The sequence below is a fragment of the Salminus brasiliensis genome, chromosome 21 (assembly GCF_030463535.1).
Source record: "Salminus brasiliensis chromosome 21, fSalBra1.hap2, whole genome shotgun sequence".
In the NCBI taxonomy this organism is placed as follows: domain Eukaryota; kingdom Metazoa; phylum Chordata; class Actinopteri; order Characiformes; family Bryconidae; genus Salminus; species Salminus brasiliensis.
The window spans coordinates 8111693-8134347 of NC_132898.1; the positions used below are offsets into that span (position 1 = coordinate 8111693).

The 22655-nt window shown below is 42.4% G+C and overlaps 1 protein-coding gene across 1 annotated transcript in view; it reads right to left on the bottom strand.

Annotated features, from left to right (window-relative positions):
• Positions 1 to 22655, bottom strand: part of cdk18 (cyclin dependent kinase 18) — a 68580-nt gene that overhangs the window by 25549 nt on the left and 20376 nt on the right. Inside the window, exon 2 of the mRNA XM_072665668.1 lies at positions 12285 to 12421. Coding sequence (XP_072521769.1) covers positions 12285 to 12402 — 118 coding nt within the window. The 5' untranslated portion in view covers positions 12403 to 12421. The remainder of the gene's footprint in view (positions 1 to 12284; positions 12422 to 22655) is intronic.

The window sequence follows — 22655 nt, forward strand, 5'->3', positions numbered from 1 at the left end:
TGCTAGTTGCCATGGTGACACGGAGCGTTAACAAAGGCAACAGAGGGATGTAGATAACAAGAGAGTTTTTCAGTCTCTCAGGTAGCCATCTGAATCATCAATATTTATATCTCTTCCTCCCTTTCATTAGATTTGTAATTCAACACCACCCCCCTCACACACACAAGCACTGTCACACACTCACATGTATGCACCCGCACACCCGCCGTGTCTTATTCTAGCTCCTTGCACGGTGTGTCTCTTCATTGATCTATCTATCTATCTTATCTCTTGCACACATTCGTCTGACCTTTCAGTCTCTCTAAACCAGGCAGAACATTGTTCAGCTCACTCAGACAATCCAAACCGAGAAAAGGCACTTGTTCCCTGGCCCTCACATCTTAATGGTGAGAGGAGAGAGCAAAAAAGAGAGAGAAAGAGAGAGAGAGAGAGAGAGAGGGAGAGCCTGGGAGGGTTGCATAGCATTCAGTCTCATTATTATTCTGAGGTAGACGAGGGAGAGCTGTAGATCTGCTCTTTTTCATGCATGGCATAAAGGAGAGAGGCAGAGAGGGTGTGTGCGAGAGAGAGCGAGCGAGAGGAGAAAGACAGAGGGAGAGAGACAGGCGAGGGAGGGTGGGCTTCATCTCCTTCATTTGCCGATATGAAAAGCGGAGGCCCTATCCAGGCTCATCATTTAAATATCACAGCAGCCGCGAGCACTTTGATCTCCCTGGCGGTAATTGGGGTCATCACAGGCAAGTCATCTATCTCTCTCACTCTAGCTCTTCCTCTCTCACAATTTCACTCTCACTCTCTCTCTCTCTTGTCTCTCTTTCAGCTGCAAATTGTCACGTCTCCTTTAACTTCACACCTCTGTTCCTGACACCCCCACCCCTGGTTTGTTTGTTTAACCCCTTAAAACCCCTATGGACCACCGGCGGGACAAAAGTCTCATTATGAACTTCTATTAGCAAAGAACAGGCCCACTTGTTTGTAGAGAAGTCCCTGTAGTTATCTTACTGTGTAATAAGCCTTGCTGCATTAAGGGGTTAAGCGCAAGCATGGACACGAACACAGACATGCAAAAGTGTGATTTAGTGGAATGATCTCACATCTAGTCAACATCTTTTCTGAAGAAGGAGAAAAGCTAATCCATCTACTAATAACCTAAAGCTTGCAGACAAGCTAGGGCTAGCTAATTTATATCAGAATAAAGGGATTTTACAGAATCAGGATGCCAAAAAACTAACAAACCAGTAACTCTAATCTGTTACAGCTAAAGAGAAGTAATTCAATGAAATGTACGCCTTAAAAATATGGAAATTACTAGCAGTTGCATTACAGTCGAAAACGTTACAGTTACAGTGAAAAAGTAAGTAAATCAAGTAGAAGTACATTTCAAAATAGGGGGATTTACTAGCAAGATTACATTACAGCCTAAAAAGTTAGAGTTACAGTGAAAAAGGAAGTAATCTGATTAAAAGTATAAAAAAAAAAAGTCAGTACATGATAGGTGGATAATGTTTTTAGTCAGTGATGGGCACAGCGGGGTCTACAGCACCACCTGCATGTTGAAGAGCCTGTTTCGGTCATTTCTCCCCATTTCAGTGGCGCTGTTTTCCTTAGCTGGTCTGCATTGCAGGCTGAGATTCTTGGACAGAGGGATGTCAATCAGAGGTGCTCCTTGGACAATTAGGGCCAGCATATATAGAGTTCTCAGATAGGACTGGTCAGCATTTTTAAGCAGTATTTTATAACATATTTGGGGTATTTTTTTTTATCCAAGGATGGTGATTAACTCAGTTTTACTATAATACAAATATCTGTAATAGTTTATACTCTGTTCACTGCACTCGATTCTTCTCACAATAAGTAATATTACATACATTGATTAGATTTTATTTTCAGAGGACACAGCCAGCAGCACCGTGCTTCCCGCTGATTTCCCCTGCCTTGTTTTTGCAGAGAAAATCTGAACAAAAGCACTGTTCTATGGCCAGCTCCCTCTTGACTGTGATAATAACGATCTGAAAGGCAAACACTGATCCTAGATCAGCGCTCTTCTTCCAAGTGTGATGGGCATGACCCAGTGTGTACAATATCTTGCTGTGAGCGGCAAAACACCTTGGTGGAGCCTACTCGGAAAAGGACAATCCAATAACTGGGCCACAGAGAGTCAATTCGTCTTTTTTTTATATGTCTTGGCCCCGAGGTAAGAGAGGGGCCAGGGGAGAGGACCGTGCTGAGGAGAGACGGGCCTCCTTTTATGAGTTATAAATGTGAAGCTAATATCTGTGATTTAAAAAGTTCAATCACTGCAGTAACAAACTGCTGCCTGTGGTTGAAGGAAACACAAAGCTTACATTCAGATAAAGACAGAACCGTGTCTGACTGTGGTATTGTGCAAAGACGCCAGAGGACCTAAAGAAGGATTAGTCAAGTTTCTCTCCCTTTTCTCAAGAAATGAAAACTCTGGAATATGCAAATGATTATGTAATTAACCCAGCAATGGAAGCTGCACATGTATACTAGGTACCTGGGAAACACATTGACATGGGCTGGCTTCTTGTCTGTGTTTGCACTGATCTCCTGTCAGTCACTTTATGAGACGCTCCTCAACGCCCCATTACTCCAACCACATTTCCTCAATGCCCCATTACTCCACCCCATCTCCTCAACATCCATTACTCAACCCACAACTCCTTACTGCCCCATTACTCCACTCAATCTCCTCAACACCCCAATTCTTCCCTCATTATTTCAATGCCCTTTATTTCACCCCATCTCGTCAACACCCCTTTACTACACCCGATCTCCCCAACGTCTATTACTCAGCCCACATGTCCTTATTGTCCCATTGCTCCACCCCATCTCAACACCCCAATTCTTCCTCTGATCTTCTCAATGCTCCTTCATTTCACCCCATCTCCTCAATGCCCTCTTTTCCACCCCATCTCCTCAACATCCCATTACTCCACTCGCATCTCCTCAATTCCCCCTTTACTCCACTTCCATCTCCTCAATGCCCCATTGCAGCACCCATCTCCGCAATGCACCCCTACTCCACTCCCGTCTCCTCAATGCCCCATTGCTCCACCCATCTCCTCAATGCTTCCTTATTCTACTTCATCTCCTCAATGCTCTCTTACTCCACTCCCACCTCCTCAATGGCTTCTTACTTCACTCACATTATCCCAACACCCACTTACTCCACTCCCATCTCCTTAATACCCCATTGCTTCACCCATCTCCTCAATGCCCCCTAATTCCACCCCATCTTCTCAATGCTCCTTTATTCCACTTCATCTTTTCAATACCCCATTGCTCCACCCATCTCCTCCATACCTCTTTTACTCCACCCCACCTCCCATCAATGCCCCCTCAATTCACTGACATTTCCTCAATGCCCCCTTACTCCACCCCATCTCCTCAAAGCACCATTACTTCAATCTCCATCTGTTCAGCTAGAACTAAAGATATTTAGCATTGGAAGTGTTTTTTCAAAATGAAGATAATTACTACATATGAGGGGGATGAAGTTGGTCACAGAATTAGTGATGTTTGTCCTGGACAGGTTTGTAAACACTGTATCTAATCTGTATAATGTGTTGTTCGGTTTGAGTGACAGACTTCACATCATGAATGGAGTAGATAAATCTTTACCACTTAGAGAAATATAATACTGGTTGGCTGCAGCTAATGATCGTAATGCTAACACAGGTAGTGACTGGTAAACTAATGGGAGCTCATTACAAAGAACCTAGGGGACGGAAAATACACTTAGCTTAACAAACACACTTAGCGAAAAATCACAGTAGCTACTAATTACAAAGCCAATTATAAGTGTTTACATGTTTAGAATTTCATTATCAGGAAGATAAATGTCGTAGTGGGAAACTACAGCTGAAATATCAGGCTGAAATGCTAACACCATCACACCCATCAGACGCTGTGCCTGTACCAAGAAAAGTACCTGTGTAGCATGATGAAATATTAAAAGTCATGGTGTACTTTGTGATAATGAAGAGAATGAAAAGCAGATACGAGGGAAACAATGGTTCCAGTGTTGTCATGTTTACCATCTTTTAACATCTAGAGGTTTCCTGAATCTTGACAAATGCCCCTTTAGCGAACTAATAGAGTAAACACATACTGTCGAATCTATGAAGTTGTAAAAATGGTAAAAATAGTGTGTTGATGAAAGAGAACTCCATGTAGAGGGGGACCATTGTCAGCTCTTCACTGCCTCCAAGCCTGTGTGTGGCCTATTTATAGCCACCCTGGGACCTGGACCTGTTCTCGGCTTGGGCCATTTACCATCATTTATCTCTCCTAGCATAAGGCAATAGAGACAAACCCTGCCTTTACATCCAATATAAATATTCTCATCCTTCTGACTCTATAGACGTTAATCCACTTCAGCCTGCTGGAGTAATACAGTTTGAGCCTCTTGTTAGCAGAGCTAGCCTTTGATGTTCTGTGGGTGGTACGTGCGGGTTTCATATCGCAGACTGAAAGCCCTTCAATGGAGACTTGAGTCGAGCCATGAACCAGCGGCCGCAGAATGACTTTGATGTTGGAGTGAGTACGAGGCAGAAGGAAGGAATCCCTGGGGAAGTGAACAGGGAGCTCCATTGTGCCCCCTCCGATTGCCTGGTCCGTACTTACTGACGAAGCATCTCCCTTCGGGAATTCGAAACCACTATATGGTAACAATATTAGGAAATCCCTCTGGCGTGGAGCAAAGTGATAATTAGAGTCTTTGCGCTGCTACAGGTGATGTAGGCCCCCCATAGAGTAATCCTGCATCGATTCGGGCTGTCTCCCTGGGAATGGTCCTGTCAGACACAGGGCTAAGTTGATGAGCTGTGTGTCTCGACGGGTTCTGCCCTCTGGGCCGCAATTGATTAGTTAGGTAGTTAAGCTATCAATGTTCCTTAAGGATTCTATTAGTGTTGGAACATGGTTGGCTAAATATATACAGTACATAGTCCGGGGTCACATTGCCTTTTCTGATGAGATGTGTGTTACCCCTTTTTTTGGCCAATCTTGTCAAGACGTTTGAATGTAGTTATTGTTCAGGATTAGAACTGTTAAAAACAAAAGTTTTATATATCTGATTACTGGCATGAATAAAAAAATGATCAATATTTGTCAAAGAAAGCATTTTGTTCTATTGAAATAAACAAATTAATATTTCAGTAAACTAAATTAAATTAAATTTCTTATAATTTAAAGTGAAAAAAAGGCTCTTCATAAATGACAGTAAAATTAAATATATCTTGCAATGTTCTTGTGAGGCTGTCAGGTAAGACGTTCTATCTAAGAGCCCCACAAGAGCCCACCTGATGCATGCGCTTCATAACTAAGCCATTTCTCAGGGGAAGGATGTTCTGGTGTTGGTTTCCCCTCCACGTGTATATTTAGCACCTTTAACCATAAACACAGGTCCTCTTCTTTGGAAGGCTGGGGTACAGGTATAACGGGGCCTTTTGTAACGGGGTTGTAATCTATACCAATGGATCAGCTGACGTCTCACAGTTTCCACTACAAAGTAAAAAAAGATGCCCCTGCTTTGCTGTAATGGAAAATAAGGCAAATAGTAAAGGAAGGAGTTTTTTCTTGTAACCACTAATATAAATGATTCATTTCTAATTTTACCCCATTTCCTACCCTATTTGGAAGGCCAATTACCCAATGCCCCTTCATATGAACTCCCTCTATCACTAGAAATGCAGTATAAAAAAATTATGAGGGTGAAGATCTCTTTTTCCGAACTGTTGCTGATGCAGCATTGCTAGACAGCCAGCATGCTCGGAAGACAGGGATCCCCAGCTATGATACAACAGCTAACAAGATGCCTGTGCTGACCAACATCACACCAGGAGAGATGTTGGGAGGATGTGTCATCAACCCACCCCAAGAGAGCAAGGCCAATTGTGCTCACTTAGACTCCAGCTGCTGATGGCAAGCCATAGTCCACTGGACCAATGGGAGCCCCTTGTAACCACTACTTAATATTCTTGTGGCTTTTATGTTGCTACTTTTGTTTTCCTGGATTAAAAAAAGAGAATAATTCGCTGACAGTGTTTGTCAAGGCCGTAGGCATGAATTGGACATAATTCACCATGTGGGAGACCAGCTTTCGATTCTCAGTCTAAGCGTGCTACACCAATAAGAGTCCTTGGGCAAGACTCCTAACACTGCATTGGCCCACCTCTGTAATATGAGTAACCATGTAAGTCGCTCTGGATAAGAGCGTGAGCTAAATGCCCTAAATGTCAATGTAAATTAACTGGGTCGGGCGGCAGTGGAAAAGGTCAAAACTGATATCACAGAACTACAGAAATGGACTGGACAAACTTTTTTTGAACATAAGAAATAACAGGATTTTATCTTATTAATCATGTTATATTAATGTTAAAAATGAATTCATTCTTTTTCCTGTAGTCTTTCTGTTCTTTTTTATAAAGAGTGAGAAGCTGTAAGAACCTTTAACTTAGTAAATAACATTTACACTGACTTTCTTTAAAAGGTTCTTTACACACACACTAGAAGTGTCAAGTAACGAAGTACAAATACTTACTTACATAGAAACTTTGGTTTCTATACTTTACTGGAGAAATTATTTTTCAGCCGACTTTTTACTCCTTACATTTTCACGCAATTATCTGAACTTTCTACTTCATAGACTTTAAAAATAGCCTTGTTACTCCTGTTTCATTCCGGCTTCACCATTCAAAAAACCAAAAAGAAAAAAGAAAAAAACCTATCCAGATAAATCACACCATCTGAAAAGTGTGCCATAGCAGACGTATGTAGCCTAGTATAAAGATGTCTCTGGCAGAGACTCAAGAGAACTCGAGTGAAATGGTTATTGATAACATGCCTCTGAAGTTTGACTTTTTGCACCATTACAATACTTATAGGCAGCTACTCATTATATTTTCCCTCCATGAAAAACGTTAATGCTCTTTATTGCACAGGGATGCTCCTTTAATAGATCTGATATCACTAAAATGCTTTATTTTCAATGGGCAGATCTGCAGCTGAAACAGGAAGCCTAGTGCATCCCCACATATTAATAACAATTAACAATTTAATATAAGATTTTAGTCATTATGGCTTTTAGAAAAAATGTTGTGGGCTATTGCACTATTGACCCCTGTGGCGGCTTTTTAGCAATTTACCAAACATTGTACTGTCATAAAGAGTGCCTTTTCATGCAAGTCAGAGACGCTGGCTAGCTAACAAGATTTTGCTACGGTAAAGTACTGGTACAGTGGTACAGTCTTCCAGTAATATGTCCCATCAACAACAGATGGAAACACTAACGGATCCTAACATTGGCCTAAACCTATGAGTTGAGTAATTCTTTTTAATTTGTACATCAGTATATTGGGGGGGGGGTGCATTTTGAGCATCTGATAATTGGAGGGGTGTCCCTTCCAAAATATATATTGTGACTAAGGCATTCGATAGTCGATATTATTGATGGATGTCGAATATTTGTTTCTGCTCTAGTTAAGATGTATATAATGTGTTTATTTGTATCTATTGGTTCCTCATTTGTATTCAGATCTCCTCAGTCTCAATCTTTGGCTGGAAATGTAAGCACATTTCATTCACGCTTGGCCGAAAGGCTTGATGGCGCTATACAACAGCTGGTAATTACTGCTGTGTGGGAGAGAGATATATAAAATGAGGTGCTCTTGCAGCTTTTTTTATTTATTTATTTTGCTAGTAAAGAATGAGGGCTCCTGGGCTCGGGGAATTGGTCACTCAGCCCTGGTGTTCTCATAAAGAACTCATGACTTTGTTTAAGAGTGTGTGTGTGTTAGTGTGTTTGTGTGCAAATAAAGTTATTTCTTTGTGGAATCTCCCTCCCTGTCATAAAGTAAGAGCTTTTTCGGTGGCATTACCATTAAACATGGCTTGCATGTTTCTGGGGATCAGAAAACACTTGTTAACAAAGTAATGGGCTGCAGCATTTGCATGATTGCTCAATCATGAGTTTTGCTCTATAGAGAATTGCTATGTAGTGACATGAATTGGCAGTGCATCACCAATATAATGAGAATTAAAGCAGACACTCAGGCAGGCCGACTAATATAAAACATCAGTCCCTAAAATGAATCTAGCCGCTACCCAAATCTGAACGTGGCGTTAACCCCGCTGTAATTGAGTTGTGATAATCGACGGTATTGGCGAACAAATTGAATGGATACATCTCTAGCAGCTCGGGTCACTTTCCGGCATCTGCTTTCCTCCTGACCCGGCCGCCACAGACTTTTCCCGCAGCATGCCTGGCTTGGACCTTCGTTTCCAGCTCGGGGGGTAGGAAAGAATATTAATATGGAGAAGCAACGGAGGTAGAAGCCCTCCCTCTCCTTCCCCTGTTCCTCTTCCACCGCCCAGCCCCTGTCCTCTTCCAGCTGTCTCCATCAGCGTCTCCCCTCTGGGGGGTGTGGAGGCAGGCGCGTGCCACCTCCAGCAGCCAATCGGAGTGGCGCTTCATCATTGGGGGGAAACTCGTGCCCTGCAGAAGCAGCTGCCGCTGGCTGACAGCTGAGGAATCTGAACGCTCCCCAAACAAATGTTCCGTTCACATCATGCGCTCGGGCCCAAATCCCATTCCAATTCCAAACCGTGGCTTGGGGAATTGAGGAGACATACGCATGCTTGGTATTGCTACCCGGTCTGATCCGTGCTGAATGCTCATCTCGGAATTCTCTGGCCCCGTGGTATACATTCTGTCTCGATTTGTGTTGTGTTGCAGAACTAGAGAATGAAAGAAATCATATTTTTTTCTGGTGGGGGCACACTTTTTCCAGTCATATAGCCCCCTCTAGAAGTTTCCTAGGTCCATACGTCGCGAGAGACCAGCACAGAGGAGAACGATGCTGTGAAAATTCAATCAAAGGCTCCAAACCCCGACCACAGTGGTAGCGAGCAGCAGCCTCAGTCTGCATTCACTTATATTTTCACTATAATTGTTAATGTCTGGGTTGCTCTCTCAGTGCTCCTAAACTGATCTGATGAACTGGGCACAAGCCTCCAGATCAATACGCTCATTTCGCTGGACTGCTTTGTTGAATTTCAAACCAAAGCTGAGGTGGGAACATTTCGGAAGCAGACTGTCCAGGCAGAAAAGACTGAACACAGAAGTCAGTTGAAAAAAATCAATTTCCTTGTAAGCATCAGGGATGTGTGTGGCTACTCAAGGAATAGGAATTCCTTATTCAGGTTTATTCAGAACATGTACAGGCCAAAAGCTTTGCAGTCTGTACAATCTGAAGCCTCTGCTTGCATTATTATTATTGCATTATTCAACTTTGCTACTCTTACAGGCGCCCTGTTATTTGTAACAGTTAATATTTACGCCCTCAAAACGTACATACACCAAGCCCACTAGGCTAAATGCAACACCTACTTCAGGAAAATATAGATGCAGGGCTGAGAAGGCTAAAAGAGAAGGCTAGGTCGGCTGGAGAAGTGTGAATGGCAAAACAAAGCAAGTACCACCGGGGTTATCCTCAGCAAAGGACTATGCAGGAGCACGCAGGGGGGCGCTAAAAGCTGGCCCTGACGATCGGCTACAATCTCTTTAGCTAGCTTACTGCACACCGTGTCAACAGGGCATCGAGAGGACACAGAGAGGACCCTGAGAGGACAGCAATACTATCCAGTAAGACCATTCATTACAAAAAATGGTTGTTTTTATTCGTTTGTTACAGTTCTAAGCTGTGCTAGGCTAGGCTAGGCAACTGTGTGCCATCTAGCTGAGGATAAACCAGCCGATAAAAGCGGTTTACGTTAAGAGGTTCGTAAGAGTTTTTTTTTTTATATACAGTGGAAGTCACATGAGTGGACATACATCTTCAGGGCTACATACAGTAGGCTATATGCTACACACATACACACAGCTTGTCTAGTCCTTGTAGAGAAGTACTGCCAATAAAGTAGGACTCTCTGGAGCTGATGAACATGAATCGATTGGCACCATGCACACTGCCAGGCGTGCACTGAGCTGTGGAGCAGTGGAACTGTGTTCTCTGAAATGATGGATGGTGCTCCATCCAATACTTTTGGGATGAGTTGGGGAGTTGGGGATGAGGTGTGATGGTAATCATCCAACATCCTGACCTAACTAACACTTTTATCGCTGAATGCAATCAAATCCTCACAGCAGTGTTACAGCAAAAGTAGTAGTAGAAAGCCTTTCCTGCACAGCAGAGATCATACAGAGTATATATTGTCTATATATACTGCCTGACTGGTGTTAGCTAGGCCCAGAAACAATAAAAAGGCATTTCTGTGCCAATGTAAGTTTGAAGAGAAATGTCCTTTCATTGTTTCTTGGCTGGGACTAATCATCCACTGACAAGAAAAGACCATGTGTAGAAGACGACGAGTTCTCATTGGAATCAGATGGTGTAGCTCGAGTTTAGCTCATTAGCTCCTCTGAGGCTGCCTCCTTTACCCATCCTACATAAGAACCCAGCTTTACCAAATCCCCTTGGCTATTTCTGCATACAGAACACATTTTCAAAGGTATTCTTCTGTGTTCTGGAAAATCTTTGTGACTCTGTTTTTCCAGCTTCTTTAAAACCAGTGATATTACATACAAAGATAACCTTAAGCCAACAAACCCAAAAATGGCCAAAGACCATTTTTGTTGTTTATGTTGCCTAGAAAACCAAAGAATGAGACAGAATGCATATCCTTAGTCATCCCTATGCATTGCTATAATATAATCAAGTAATTTTAATGGAGCAGTTTAAAATAAAATGTAGGGTTTGTGTGCATTCCTCAGTTTGACTTACCAACCCATCACACTAACGTGTTTACATTTGCAGCATTAAGCTGACGCTCTTATCCAGAGCGATTAAAACCATATTACAGACGTTGGCCAATGTAGTGTTAGGAGTCTTGCCCAAGGACTCTTATTGCTGTAGCACAGCATAGCCACCCAAACCAGGAACCAACCTCCAGCCTCCCACATGGTGGTAAATACCGGTGTTGTCCGTTGCACCACACCAAACTGTTCTGTCCATAAATAATGTACTGTTGCTTTAATTGACATCACAAAGAGGATGTGATGTCATTATTGTATTAAATCTTTACATCATTAATGCAAAGAAAATAATTCTAATCTATTCTAATTCTAAATCTAATTCTGATTGGCATGTGTCCAAGGTAAGGATATCCATGCATACCATTCCATCACATACCACCCCGTCACGTTTTATTGTGAATATGGCTTTCATGTCTGTCATGTCTGAATAAAAAATTATAATATTAATAAGAGTTTTCTGCTTAAGGTGGGAAAATGTTTTGGATCCAGTTGATGTAGCCTTTCAGAAACAAGGACCTTGGTGGGTAAAATTGTAAAATTGGCTAACAAGCAAGTCAGTTTTTGCAGCTGCCTTTAATACTTCCGGAAATGTCCCAACTTTTCGGCTTTCAAACCAGCAGCCATGTGAAATAAGTGCATGATACATCGTAGACCAGCCAGTGGATTTGAATGCAAATTGATAATTTCATTCTTCCACTAGGCACTGATTCTCCTTTGAAATAACTGTATTTAATGCTGACTGAATGAATGTAAGTGGATGGCAGGAGCAGATGGCACCCTGCGACTGCACTATTACCTCTGCATTAATAATGCAGACGCTGAGCCAGTGAACCTTGCCTCCAGGTTGACAGAGGGAAGATTCGGTGAGGAGAGGCAGACGGCATCCTGCTTCTGTGGGGGGTCAAGCATTTGTTCCCTCATCATTTCCTCCAGAACAGCTCTGACCCCTCATGTCTACTGAGACTGGCCAAAATGCCAGCTCAGCACGAGTTCCTCTTCTGCAGCACTTTTCCATCTCTCTAAAAGATTAACAAACTGGCTTAGGCCTCCACTTTCTCTGATCTCCTCTCTGTTAGGAATAGAGCGAGAACAACGGCTCTAACCCCCATGCGCCCAACGGTGTAAGCCCCTGGCCTAGATAAATTATTACATATTAAATCCAGAAACCTCTTTTTTTTTTTTAACTAAAAAGGATCGCAACAGTGGTTGCACACTGTAAGCCCAGGCCATAATTATATGGGCCATTAGTTGCATTAGAAATTAGAATTGGGATTTCTGTACAAATGGAGCGGGGAAGGGAGGGTGATCTTCGAACTACCATAGTATGAAATGACCATGTACAAAGGCAGTTTTGACACAGTGGGATTAGGCTGCTAAAGCTAGCATATTTAGGGCTGTGATTCTGGACCCGGCCAGCACCACTGGGATGTGGCGGTGCTCTTACCCTCGTTCCGTCTAATGTTGAGCTGATTTATCTGCTCCGTGAACTCGTTCTCCTCTATCGTCTCTGTTCTTGGCACAGACAGCGAGAAGCGGCGCTTGAAGTTCTTCATTTTGTTCATTTCGCCAGGCCCCGAGTTCCTGAGGATGTGAGAGAAAGTCAGTCGGTTGGTTGCGTTCACTGTTTTAAGCCAGGCAAACATGAAATGATGCAGTAACTGATTACGGAGCGTTTTTTCACTCAGCTCAACTCATATTTTGTAGTTCAGCATCTCAGTTTGTTCAACAATACATTTTACATTGAGTCTATCACATGATGTCCCAGATTTGAAAGAAGCGCTGAGCTCTTGCTGGTATTTGAACTTATTTAATCTGATCTTCTCACACTTGATGAGCAGTTAGACTGTAGGGCCACCCCAGAGCTGTGAAATGACACTACCAAAAACCCAGTTCTGAATAATATTCCCTTTCTGTTCTTTCTTAGACACAGATCTGTACATGGGTTCACAGCTCTAGAGTGGTGCAACTATGCCTGCTTGTCAAAAGGCAGGAGATCATAGGTTCGAAGTCTGAGAGTCTGAGAATAGGAAGGCCTTTCCCTCATATGATAGTGGGATTTTTAATTTGCAGATGGGAATAAAAAGTAAACAGACTAAACATCTTACACCATGTTGAATCAATTTCAGCTGCAGCTCATTTATTACTGTTTTTGAGGCTCAACTTATGAGGCTATCCATACACTAGAAGACTTGGGAAAGACTGAAAATACTAAAGACTAAAGTCTAACACTCCCTCACATCTAAAGACCATTTGATATTACTCACACAGTGCTTTTAGTCCATGATTTGGCAAAGACTGAGAATCTTGTAGGGTCACTATTTACAACTTTTTATTTCCCATCATGCTACTGGTGGAAATTTACAAGAAGGAAAGCATTGTTTGACATCAGCTGCCCTTGTGTGCACAGTAGCTTGTTTGAAAAAAAAAACAAAAAACGGTTGAACGGTTTGGTGCCGGTATAACCGATTGGTTATTCATAATGACCACATCACAATTAGCATAAGCCAAGATTAAACACTTGTGATGATATGAAACATGGTTGACTTCATAAACATCAAAACAAGAAAAAGACGGGGGAGATTTTCCCCATTCTGACTGGTTGTAGATTCAGACTGAGGGGTTTATGTGTACACGCTACTCGATGATCTTATGAAAATCTCAGTTTCTGTGCACACTACAGGTACTCCAATCCAAAATGATGCACCTGTGTAGAGCACCACTTAATGTACATGTTACCAAGACAACAAGCATTATGTGAGTTTTCAATTGGTGTGTGTGTGTTTTTAAAATGACTTTAAAATGACAGCGGACTCAGACTCAGACTTCATGTTCCGTTATTAAAGAAGGGGCAACATTCAGAAGAACATCCAAAGAGCTATCCAGTCCCATCCCCGGATGCACAAACCCTGTGTATTAAAGTGTGCTACCAGTACAGTCCTACCAATGATAGGATTTGCAAATTTTAACTCCTTATACAACCTATGGCCTGCGTCAGTTACCAAAGAATAGCCCCACCAGCTTCTACTGAAGTCCCTGTAATCACTGAGTAATTGGAGTGTTACAGGGTTATGCAGAAGCTACATTTCTGTATGACGAAGCAAAATGAATGATTTTTTGAAAGATTGTCTCGCCACGGCAGAACCATACCATAACAGTAAAGGTCCACTGCAAAAAATTCTCTGCAGTCTTCCTTCGCCAACGTATCTCTGATTGAAGCGCATGGACTGCAGTGGGCACGTATTACTGTTAACAGTATATGTTCCTTGATAAACTTTTAGGGGTTCTTCAATTTGAAACTGTAGAGGAACCTCTTAATGTGCTTTGATGAACCTTCAAGGAACCTTTTTCTTAAAAAGATTGCATATGCATAGAAAGTACTTATGCTTTCCGATTGGGAATGTAATCAGATACAGGTGTTTACATGGCTATCTTTTTTTAGAGATTACTCACATTAGAAATTGTATTTAGAACGGCCTCATTTGGCCTAGTCTTTTCCGATTGAGTTGCATACATGGACGTATTCTATTCTGCTTGAGGTATTGGGTTACTATTGGGCATTTATGATAAATCCTATTCTTGTTGTGTCTAAAAAAAGAGAAAAACTTCTCTCAGAATTCAACTGAAGAGGAGAAAAGAATGGAGAAGGCTTTTCATTACTACTAGTCGTGAGGCGCTTTCAGCTGGAGGTCAAACCTCGCCATTGCCTTGCATTGCCTTGCCGGAAGCAGTGTTAGTCATGAAGAAAAGCGTACTATCTATGGACATACATGCGTCCAGTGACACTGTGCTAAAGAGGGGGCAGACAGACGCTACACCTTTGCTGCGGCCAGGCGGATCTAAAATGGAGGTGAAGAATCTTTTCGCGTTCCGCCTCTCCCTCCGCTTCTCTCTTGGTCTTTTTCTCTCTTAAGTGGCATGTTGCTGAGCAGCAGCGGAGGCCGATTTGCCTGGTTGCTAGGGGTCTCCATACTGTCTGTTTAATTCTGAGCACGAGCCAAGCTGTCTGCTTAAGTAATTATTCTGAAATCAAACCGGGAAGCAGAGGCAATGCCCTTTATTGCCAATTAGTGTCACATAACTGCAGTAAAGTATGTGGCATAACTCTTGCTTCAAATTACTGCTCTTCCTCCAATTACTCCCTGAAAGGAATAAAACACAACAGCGCAATATAATGTGCATCTCTCCCCACCACCCTCCTCTCTCTCTCTCTCTCTCTCTCTCTCTCGATCTCTTTCAAAGCCTCTGCCTTTCTTTCCCTGTCTCAACTAGGGGTGTAAAACTGTCAATGATATGGCTGCATCAATTTACAAGCCTACATCCAAAAAAAAGAGTGTGTCTGAGAGAGAGAGAGAGAGAGAGAGAGAGAGAGAGAGAGAGAGAGAGAGAGAGCGAGAGAGCGCTAAAAAAGCCACAGGTAAAGGCTAGCATTAGCAGTTATTTCCAGGGCTTCATACCCCACTGAAGTTAGTAACTGAAGTTAGTGAAACATACACTGTGCCGTTTGCTTTCAGTGAAGCCACAACCCAGGAATCAGGCAAAATCATGTAGAGAAGATTGGCTTAACCCCTTAAACAGCCTAGGGCCTGCCGCCGGGCCTACATTTTTTTTTTTAAACTGCTATAACCAAAGAACAGCCCCACCAATTGGTACAGGTGTCCTCATAGTTCCTGAATAATCCACCTTAGTGTGTAATAAGCCTTGGGGTGTTAAAGGGGTTAAATTGCTTGTACTACTGTAACTGTCTTCTATTATAATATAACTTCAGTACTCTACATGTCTCCTGATTGAACAACTGCATTGTTGTAGTACAGTACAGAGTACAGAGTAAAACTGCAGTACAAATGGTTTTGCAGAAATAAATACTGTAGTACAGACAGTATTATTGCAGTATACACAGTATAACTGTTATTACAGAGAGTATTATGGTAGTTCAGAGGGTATTGTTGTAGTCCAGAGAGTAATACTGCAGTGGAGAGGGAATTGATGTAGTAAAAGGGAAAGTAATGTAGCATAGGTATAATTATTGTAGTACTATGAGAACTGCTGTATTACAGAGGGAGCTGTTGCAGTACAGATAGGATAACTGTAGTATAGAGGGGTTTATTGCAGTACACAAATTCTTATTTTGGAATGAATGTAGTTAAAAAGTACTGCTATTGTAGTGCAGAGAGCAGAGTAAAAAACATTGCTGCAGTAAAGAGAACATCAATGAAGTACAGAGGGAATGACTGTAGTACAGAGGGTGTTAATGGAGTATAGAGAGAATTATCACAACACAAAGGGAATTAATGTAGAATAGAAATATTTGCTGAGGCTTTTGCAGTACAGAGAGTAGCACAGATGGAAATGAATATACAGTATAAAAAATAACTGAAGTACAGATAGTATTCATGTAGTATAGAAAGGAAGACTGTAGCACAGTATTATGGTACTACAGAGGGTATTGTTGCAGTCCAGAGAGTATTGCTGTAGCACAACGAGTAGTATTGTAGCACAGAGGAAACTGATCTAGTAAAAAAGAAATTACTATAGTAAACCATGAATTACTGCAGCACACAGTATTATGGAAGTACAGAGGGTATTGTTGTAGCCCAGAGAGAATACCATAGTACAGAGAGTAGTATTGTAGTACAGAAGGAATTGATGCAGTAAACAGGGAATTACTGTAGTACAGAGAGAGCTGACTCAGAGAGCATTATCGGAGTACATAGGAACCTGATGTAGTAAAAAGGAAATAACTAGAGTAAACTATGTAAAACACACAGTATTATGGAAGTACAGAGGGTTTTGTTGTAGTCCAGAAAGCAGTACTGTAGTACAGAGGAAACTGATGCAGTAAACCGGGAATTACTGTAGTACAGAGGGTATTGTTGTAGTCCAGAAAGTATTACTTTAGCACATAGAGTAGTACTGTAGTACAGAGGAAACTGATGTAGTAAACAGGGAATTACTGTAGTACAGAGGGTACTGTTGTAGTCAAGAGAGTATTACTGTAGACATAGAGAGTATTACTGTAGTACAGAGGGTACTGTTGTAGTCCAGAGAGTATTACTGTAGCACAGAGAGTATTACTGTAGTACAGAGGGTACTGTTGTAGTCCAGAAAGTATTACTTTAGCAAAGAGAGTATTACTGTAGTACAGAGGGTACTGTTGTAGTCCAGAGAGTATTACTGTAGCACAGAGGGAACTGAAGTAGTAAAAACTGAATTATGGGAGTAAAAGAGCATTATTGGAGTACAGAAAATTATCGTAGTACAGTGACAATCACAGTATAATAGTAGGAACTATTATTGAGATACAGAGAGTATTAATGTATTACAGAGGTGATTATTATAGTATAGAGGGAATGATGGTAGTCCAGAGAACATTTCTGCAGTACACAGAATATTATTTTGGTACAAAGAGATTTACCATAGAACATACTACTGTTGAATACTACATACTACTACTGCTGAATGTAACTGAACTGAATCATATTTGACTAGGCCTGAATCAAATTGTATCTGCACAAAACTGAATCATCATTAGCAGTAGTGAATCAAAGTATATGGAATCATTACTTACCACCATATTGCAGCCTATATATTAAGCTGCATATGATATTATCTGAAAGAAAGTGATTCACATCCTTTGTTTTAATGTATCTATATATTACAGCAATCCTATGATAACAGCAATAATAGCCTATTGTAATCACATGCATTTGCTTTCATCAATACATTGTACCAATACGCAGATTCCTAATAGGCTGTGCAGTCTAAATGCTGTCTGCTTCTGGGAGGACGAACAATGCTCTCTAATGGATTTTCTCCAAAGGATGCAGTGAAGTGATGATGTTTTTATTTTGTTAATGAACAAGAACATTTAATGAGACATTACAGCTTGAATATCAATACCGGATTAGCATGTCTGAGAAAGCATTGGGCTTATATAAATGCCCACAGTGTTTTATAGATTTGTTCCCTTCTGTGAGAAAGCCTGACCGAGAGTGTACTCCAGTGCGTTAAGTCTGACAGCAATGAATGTCCCATCCCACCCACAAGTCTCATCCCACTTGTCAGTGCACATGTGTCATTATGTGAGAACTCTACTGGGACTACCTAAAGCCGTAGGAGTGCTGAAAGCACGCTGACTGAATCACAAGAGAAAGTCAGCATCTGTACATTTACAGTCTCTGGCAGTCCGAGCCTGGAACACTATGTCTTGCCGTCAAATATGACGAATGACACGACTACTCGACATCACGTTTCTGAGATTTTACTGTAAGCCCGAAGTGGTCGTTTGCTAATGGCCACGGCCGACAGATGTGCTCTGAGAAAACTGCAGCCTTTGGAGGGTTAAAGCTCGGCCACAATTTACGCGGCTGTCCTCTCGTTCCTTGGCATTTGCATTCGTCGCCGTGAAAGCCTCCACTCCTGGCAGGATCACGGCGGCCCGAAATAGAAGCGAGGCGCTCATCTCCATCCACCGATATGAGCGCCTCCAGACGGGTTCGAGGCAACGGAGGCAAAGTGACTCAGCAAGCACGCTGCGCGCCGCGCCTTGAGGGAGATGACTTCTCAATGACAGGGGATCTATTAATAAGGCTTGTTGTGAGCGCAGTGGACTGGTGGCATATGGAGGATGACTGAGTGTGTTCTCGGAGCGGGATGCTATGATTCGAGACAAACGGAAAGGCCAGGCTCCCGAGACTGAGCATTAACTGAATTCGGTGTCGCAAAAGCCAGCAAATCTGAAAACTAATCCAAGAAGAACTTGTGCCTAACACATTTTTGCCGAACATCTCCTTACGCCAGACCATGTGTCTTCTCTGAGTGGTCTAGGAAATTTAATTTCTGATGCCAAGTACGCTTGTTTGGAACAGTGAGCTGAATGAATGGTGGTGAATAAATCGCTGTACGTGTTAATTCTTGAAGCCAAAGCCCATGCTTTTGACTGGGTGCTCAATCCCTTTAGGAACCTTGACATGAACAGTATGGCTGAAAAGCATGGGCTTTGAAATGATGACCACTCAGATGAAACGAATAACGTTGATAATCTAGTAAAAGCAAGGCATGTCAAAGTCTGGGATCTGTGCTAGATGTTCACCAAAAAGTAATTTCTCAACATGTTGGCTGCTGGAGAAAGGGGCATGGTCAGAGGACCTGGTGACAGTGGCCTGAGAGAGGGATAAACCAGTGACAGGGTGTTGGGCAGCCTAGGCCTGTCGATGTGTGACGGTAACAACGGCTTTCTCATCTGGGTCCAGCAGAACAGAACAGTCTACTGTGTGCCTACAATGGACATAGGAGTAATGGAAGAAGGTCTCCTGATTTAATGAGTCCTGCTTTTTTGACATGTCAATGATGTCGACATGTGAACTGTGGATCTACTGTAACATCTTAGTACCAGATATGACAGGACACCTTCTGATGGCTTGTAGAGTGAGCTGTTTTGGTACTACGTAGAGCACAGACAGCATACTAGTTGATTGCTCTGTACCACTCGCTGGAGTCGACATAGATGACCTCCTTGGGGCACCATTGTTATGTCGTTGGGAGGAACTCATGGTCCATTCTTGGTAAACCTTCTGTACGGTGGCTCTAGAACATTTCCAAGATGGTACCATCCTTCACCTGGTACCCTATTATCATGCCCTGTTGGACTTGAGTCCTTCGCCCATGACAGACATTTTGGACGGTTCTACAACTGACTGGTGTGCTTGCTTATTTATGCATGCAGCAAAACCTGTCATGTGGCATCTGTGACGTCCCAGGCCGACTTCCTCCCAAACCAGAGGTGGTTACCCATTGAAATCGGTTACCTCGGCAACTTCCTGGGATGTTACAGAGCTGCCATAGTGAAGATGTATGACAATGGACTTGCATACTGAGTGCCTTCCAACAGCACAACAATGGAGCCAAACTGGCCATTGATGCCAGAGGGAAAATGGCGACTCTGGCGAGTGGCACAAAGCAATCAACGTACCACTGTGGAGCAGTTACCCTCTATAATGAACACCTTCCTTCACCCAATACAGTCCATGCCACGACAGTCTCGCTAGTGTCATCCAAGCCAAGGGTGGTTATTCTCACTGTTAGGTAGGTGGTCATAATATTCTGATATGACCATGTATATACACACCGATCAGTCATAACATTAGTACCACTGACAGGCGAAGTGGAAATATTGTCTAAGTGGCATCTGTCAAGATCTGGTCAAAAGTATTGGGACACCTGTTTGTTCGTTGTTACTTGTGAAATCAACAGTATTAAAAAAAGATTATTCTTTTATTGGAGTGACTCTCTACTACAGGGGTAAAGCCTTCTTCTAGATTTTGGAGCATTGTTGTGAGTATAATATTGCATTCAGCGACAAGAGTGTTAGTGAGGATAGAACATTGGAGGAACATCACCTTACCTCATCTCTAACTCCCAGACTCTTCCCAAAAGAATTGGATGGAGCACTAACCATCATTCCAAAGAACACAGTAGTTCTCCTACTCTACAGCTCATTGCTACGTGGGGGGGGGCGTTATTCCCCTGGCGGTAGGAATGGTGCCAGTAGGTTCATGTTTACCTGGTCCAGAGAGTCTTATTTGATTTGATGGCAATACTTCTCTTCAGGGACATGTCCAACTGTGTCAGCGATGGGTGCAACCTGAATTATGCATTCATCAGAAGGTGTCCACAAACATTTGGACATATAGTGTATATTAGGCAGCGAGTAAGAAGTCAGATCTTGAAGGTGGTGTGTTGTTAAAAGCAGGAAAAATGGGCAAGCGTAAAGATCTGAGCCACTTTGACATGGGCCAGATGGGGATGGCTAGATGATTAGGTCAGAACATCTCCAAAACATCAGACAGGTCTTGTGAGAGTTTTACTGGTAAGCAGTGGTCAGTAGTACCTACCAAAAAGTTCTCCAAGAGAGGACAAACCAGCGACAGAGATATGGGCCTCTAAGGCTCCCTGATGTAATTCATGGAGGCCCCACCTCACAACTAACAGGAGTTTTAAAGCATCTTCAGAGGTCTTGTGAAATTTATTTACACTGATTCCCACTGAAAGTTTAAATACTTCAATACAGCTGAAATATATGTCCCATATTTAAAATTGGCCAATGATATATGTCATATCTATTTCAATATGTGATATTTCAATATATGCCATATATTTAAAATCTAAACATTGCCATTTCTCATTTCTGTGTGGTGAAGTAGCTTTTAATCCTCCAGACAGGCAAAAAGGATACAGATGTCTGCTTGTTTAGCAGACAGTGGTGGTTAACAGCAAACACCCTGTATTGCGGCCCTAACACTGCCGCAGATCACAGAGTTTGCTGACCAGATACCAGATCCTTACAGAAACAGAAATAATGGCCAGATTAACCAGCATCTTTCAAACCATGCTAAGCTCACTGAAGGAGCAGTGTTGTTATTTTCTGAACCCATCTAGGTTATTCCACATTTGTGCATGTTTTATGCATACTGCTCATAATCTCTTAACAAGTGTAATTTGAGTCTCCTCTCTTAAGCTGCTCCTGCAACTAAAATGTCTTGACTGCTCAAAAGGTCTACTCTCTGATTCAGCACTTAATAGAGTGATATGGGATATTAGCCTACATAGGTGTGAGCCCAGTGCCGTTATCAGCATTTAATAAGACATGGCTGCTTTTTTCCCTTCCCATTTTCACTGGACCAGTTTTCACCAAGTGCCCTGCAGAAACAGCCTGTTAGCCAATTGTGAGGGAGGGGGAAACTATAACTCAAAGCTGGATCTGAGAATTCGCTTGGCGTTTTCCTGAGGCGCCACCGCCTGAACAGTGATCGCAAAGAGATGAAAAGGAAATCTGCTGAGCGCAACAGAACACAGCATTTCTATTCAGCGTCTGACTGTTCTTTCTCTCGGGGCCAATGTTTACGAGGACTGCTGAAGCAATAGGAGACACACTCAGTCCAGAATCCTGCTGCATCTCTTCCTCACGCTCATCTTCACCCCTCCTATACTGTCCATAGCAGCACCTCTTTTATGTCACTGAAGTGTTTCAGGTGCTTCATATGGTCTTTTAGGTGGTTGCTAAGATGTTTCAAGTGGTTGCTATGGAGGTTGCTGTGGTATTTTTGGTGGTTGTTAAGGTGTTTCTTGGTGGTTGCTGTTGTGGTTGCTATGGTATTTCGGTGGCCCAGGTGGCCGCTAAGGTGTTGTTAAATGGGTGCTATAGTGTAGCTAATGTTTTTCATGGCCTTTGCTATGGTGGTTGCTATGGTGTTTCGGGTGACTGCTAAGGTGCTCCTGGTGAATGAAAAGGTTATTAAATGGGTGCTATAGTGATGCTAAAGTGTTAGGTGGTTACTAAGATGTTTCAAGTGATTGCTATGGAGGTTGCTGTGGTATTTTCGGTGGTTGTTAAGGTGGCAGCTAAGTTGTGGTTAAGTGTGTGCTACAGTTTTGATGAGGTGGTTCTTGGCAGCTGCTATGGCATTTCATGCTTGCTAAGGTGCTCCTGGTGATTGCTAAGGTGTTGTTAAGTGGGTGCTATAGTGTTGCTAAGGTGTTTTTGGTGGTTTGTGGTATTTCCGGTGGATGTTACGGTGCCCCATGTGGTTGCTTAGTAGTGTGCTAGAGTGATGCTAAGGGGTTTCTTGGTGAGTGCTTTGGTCCATTAGATTGTTTTCTTTGGATGTTTAGATGTTTAGAAGTTGTTGCTATGCTGGTTGCTATGGTATTTATATTTATTTGTTTGGTTGTTAAGTGGGTACTATAGTATATAAGGTGCTTCTTGGTGGTTGCTAGGGTGGCTGCTAAGATCTTTCAAGTGGTGGCTATGGTATTTCAG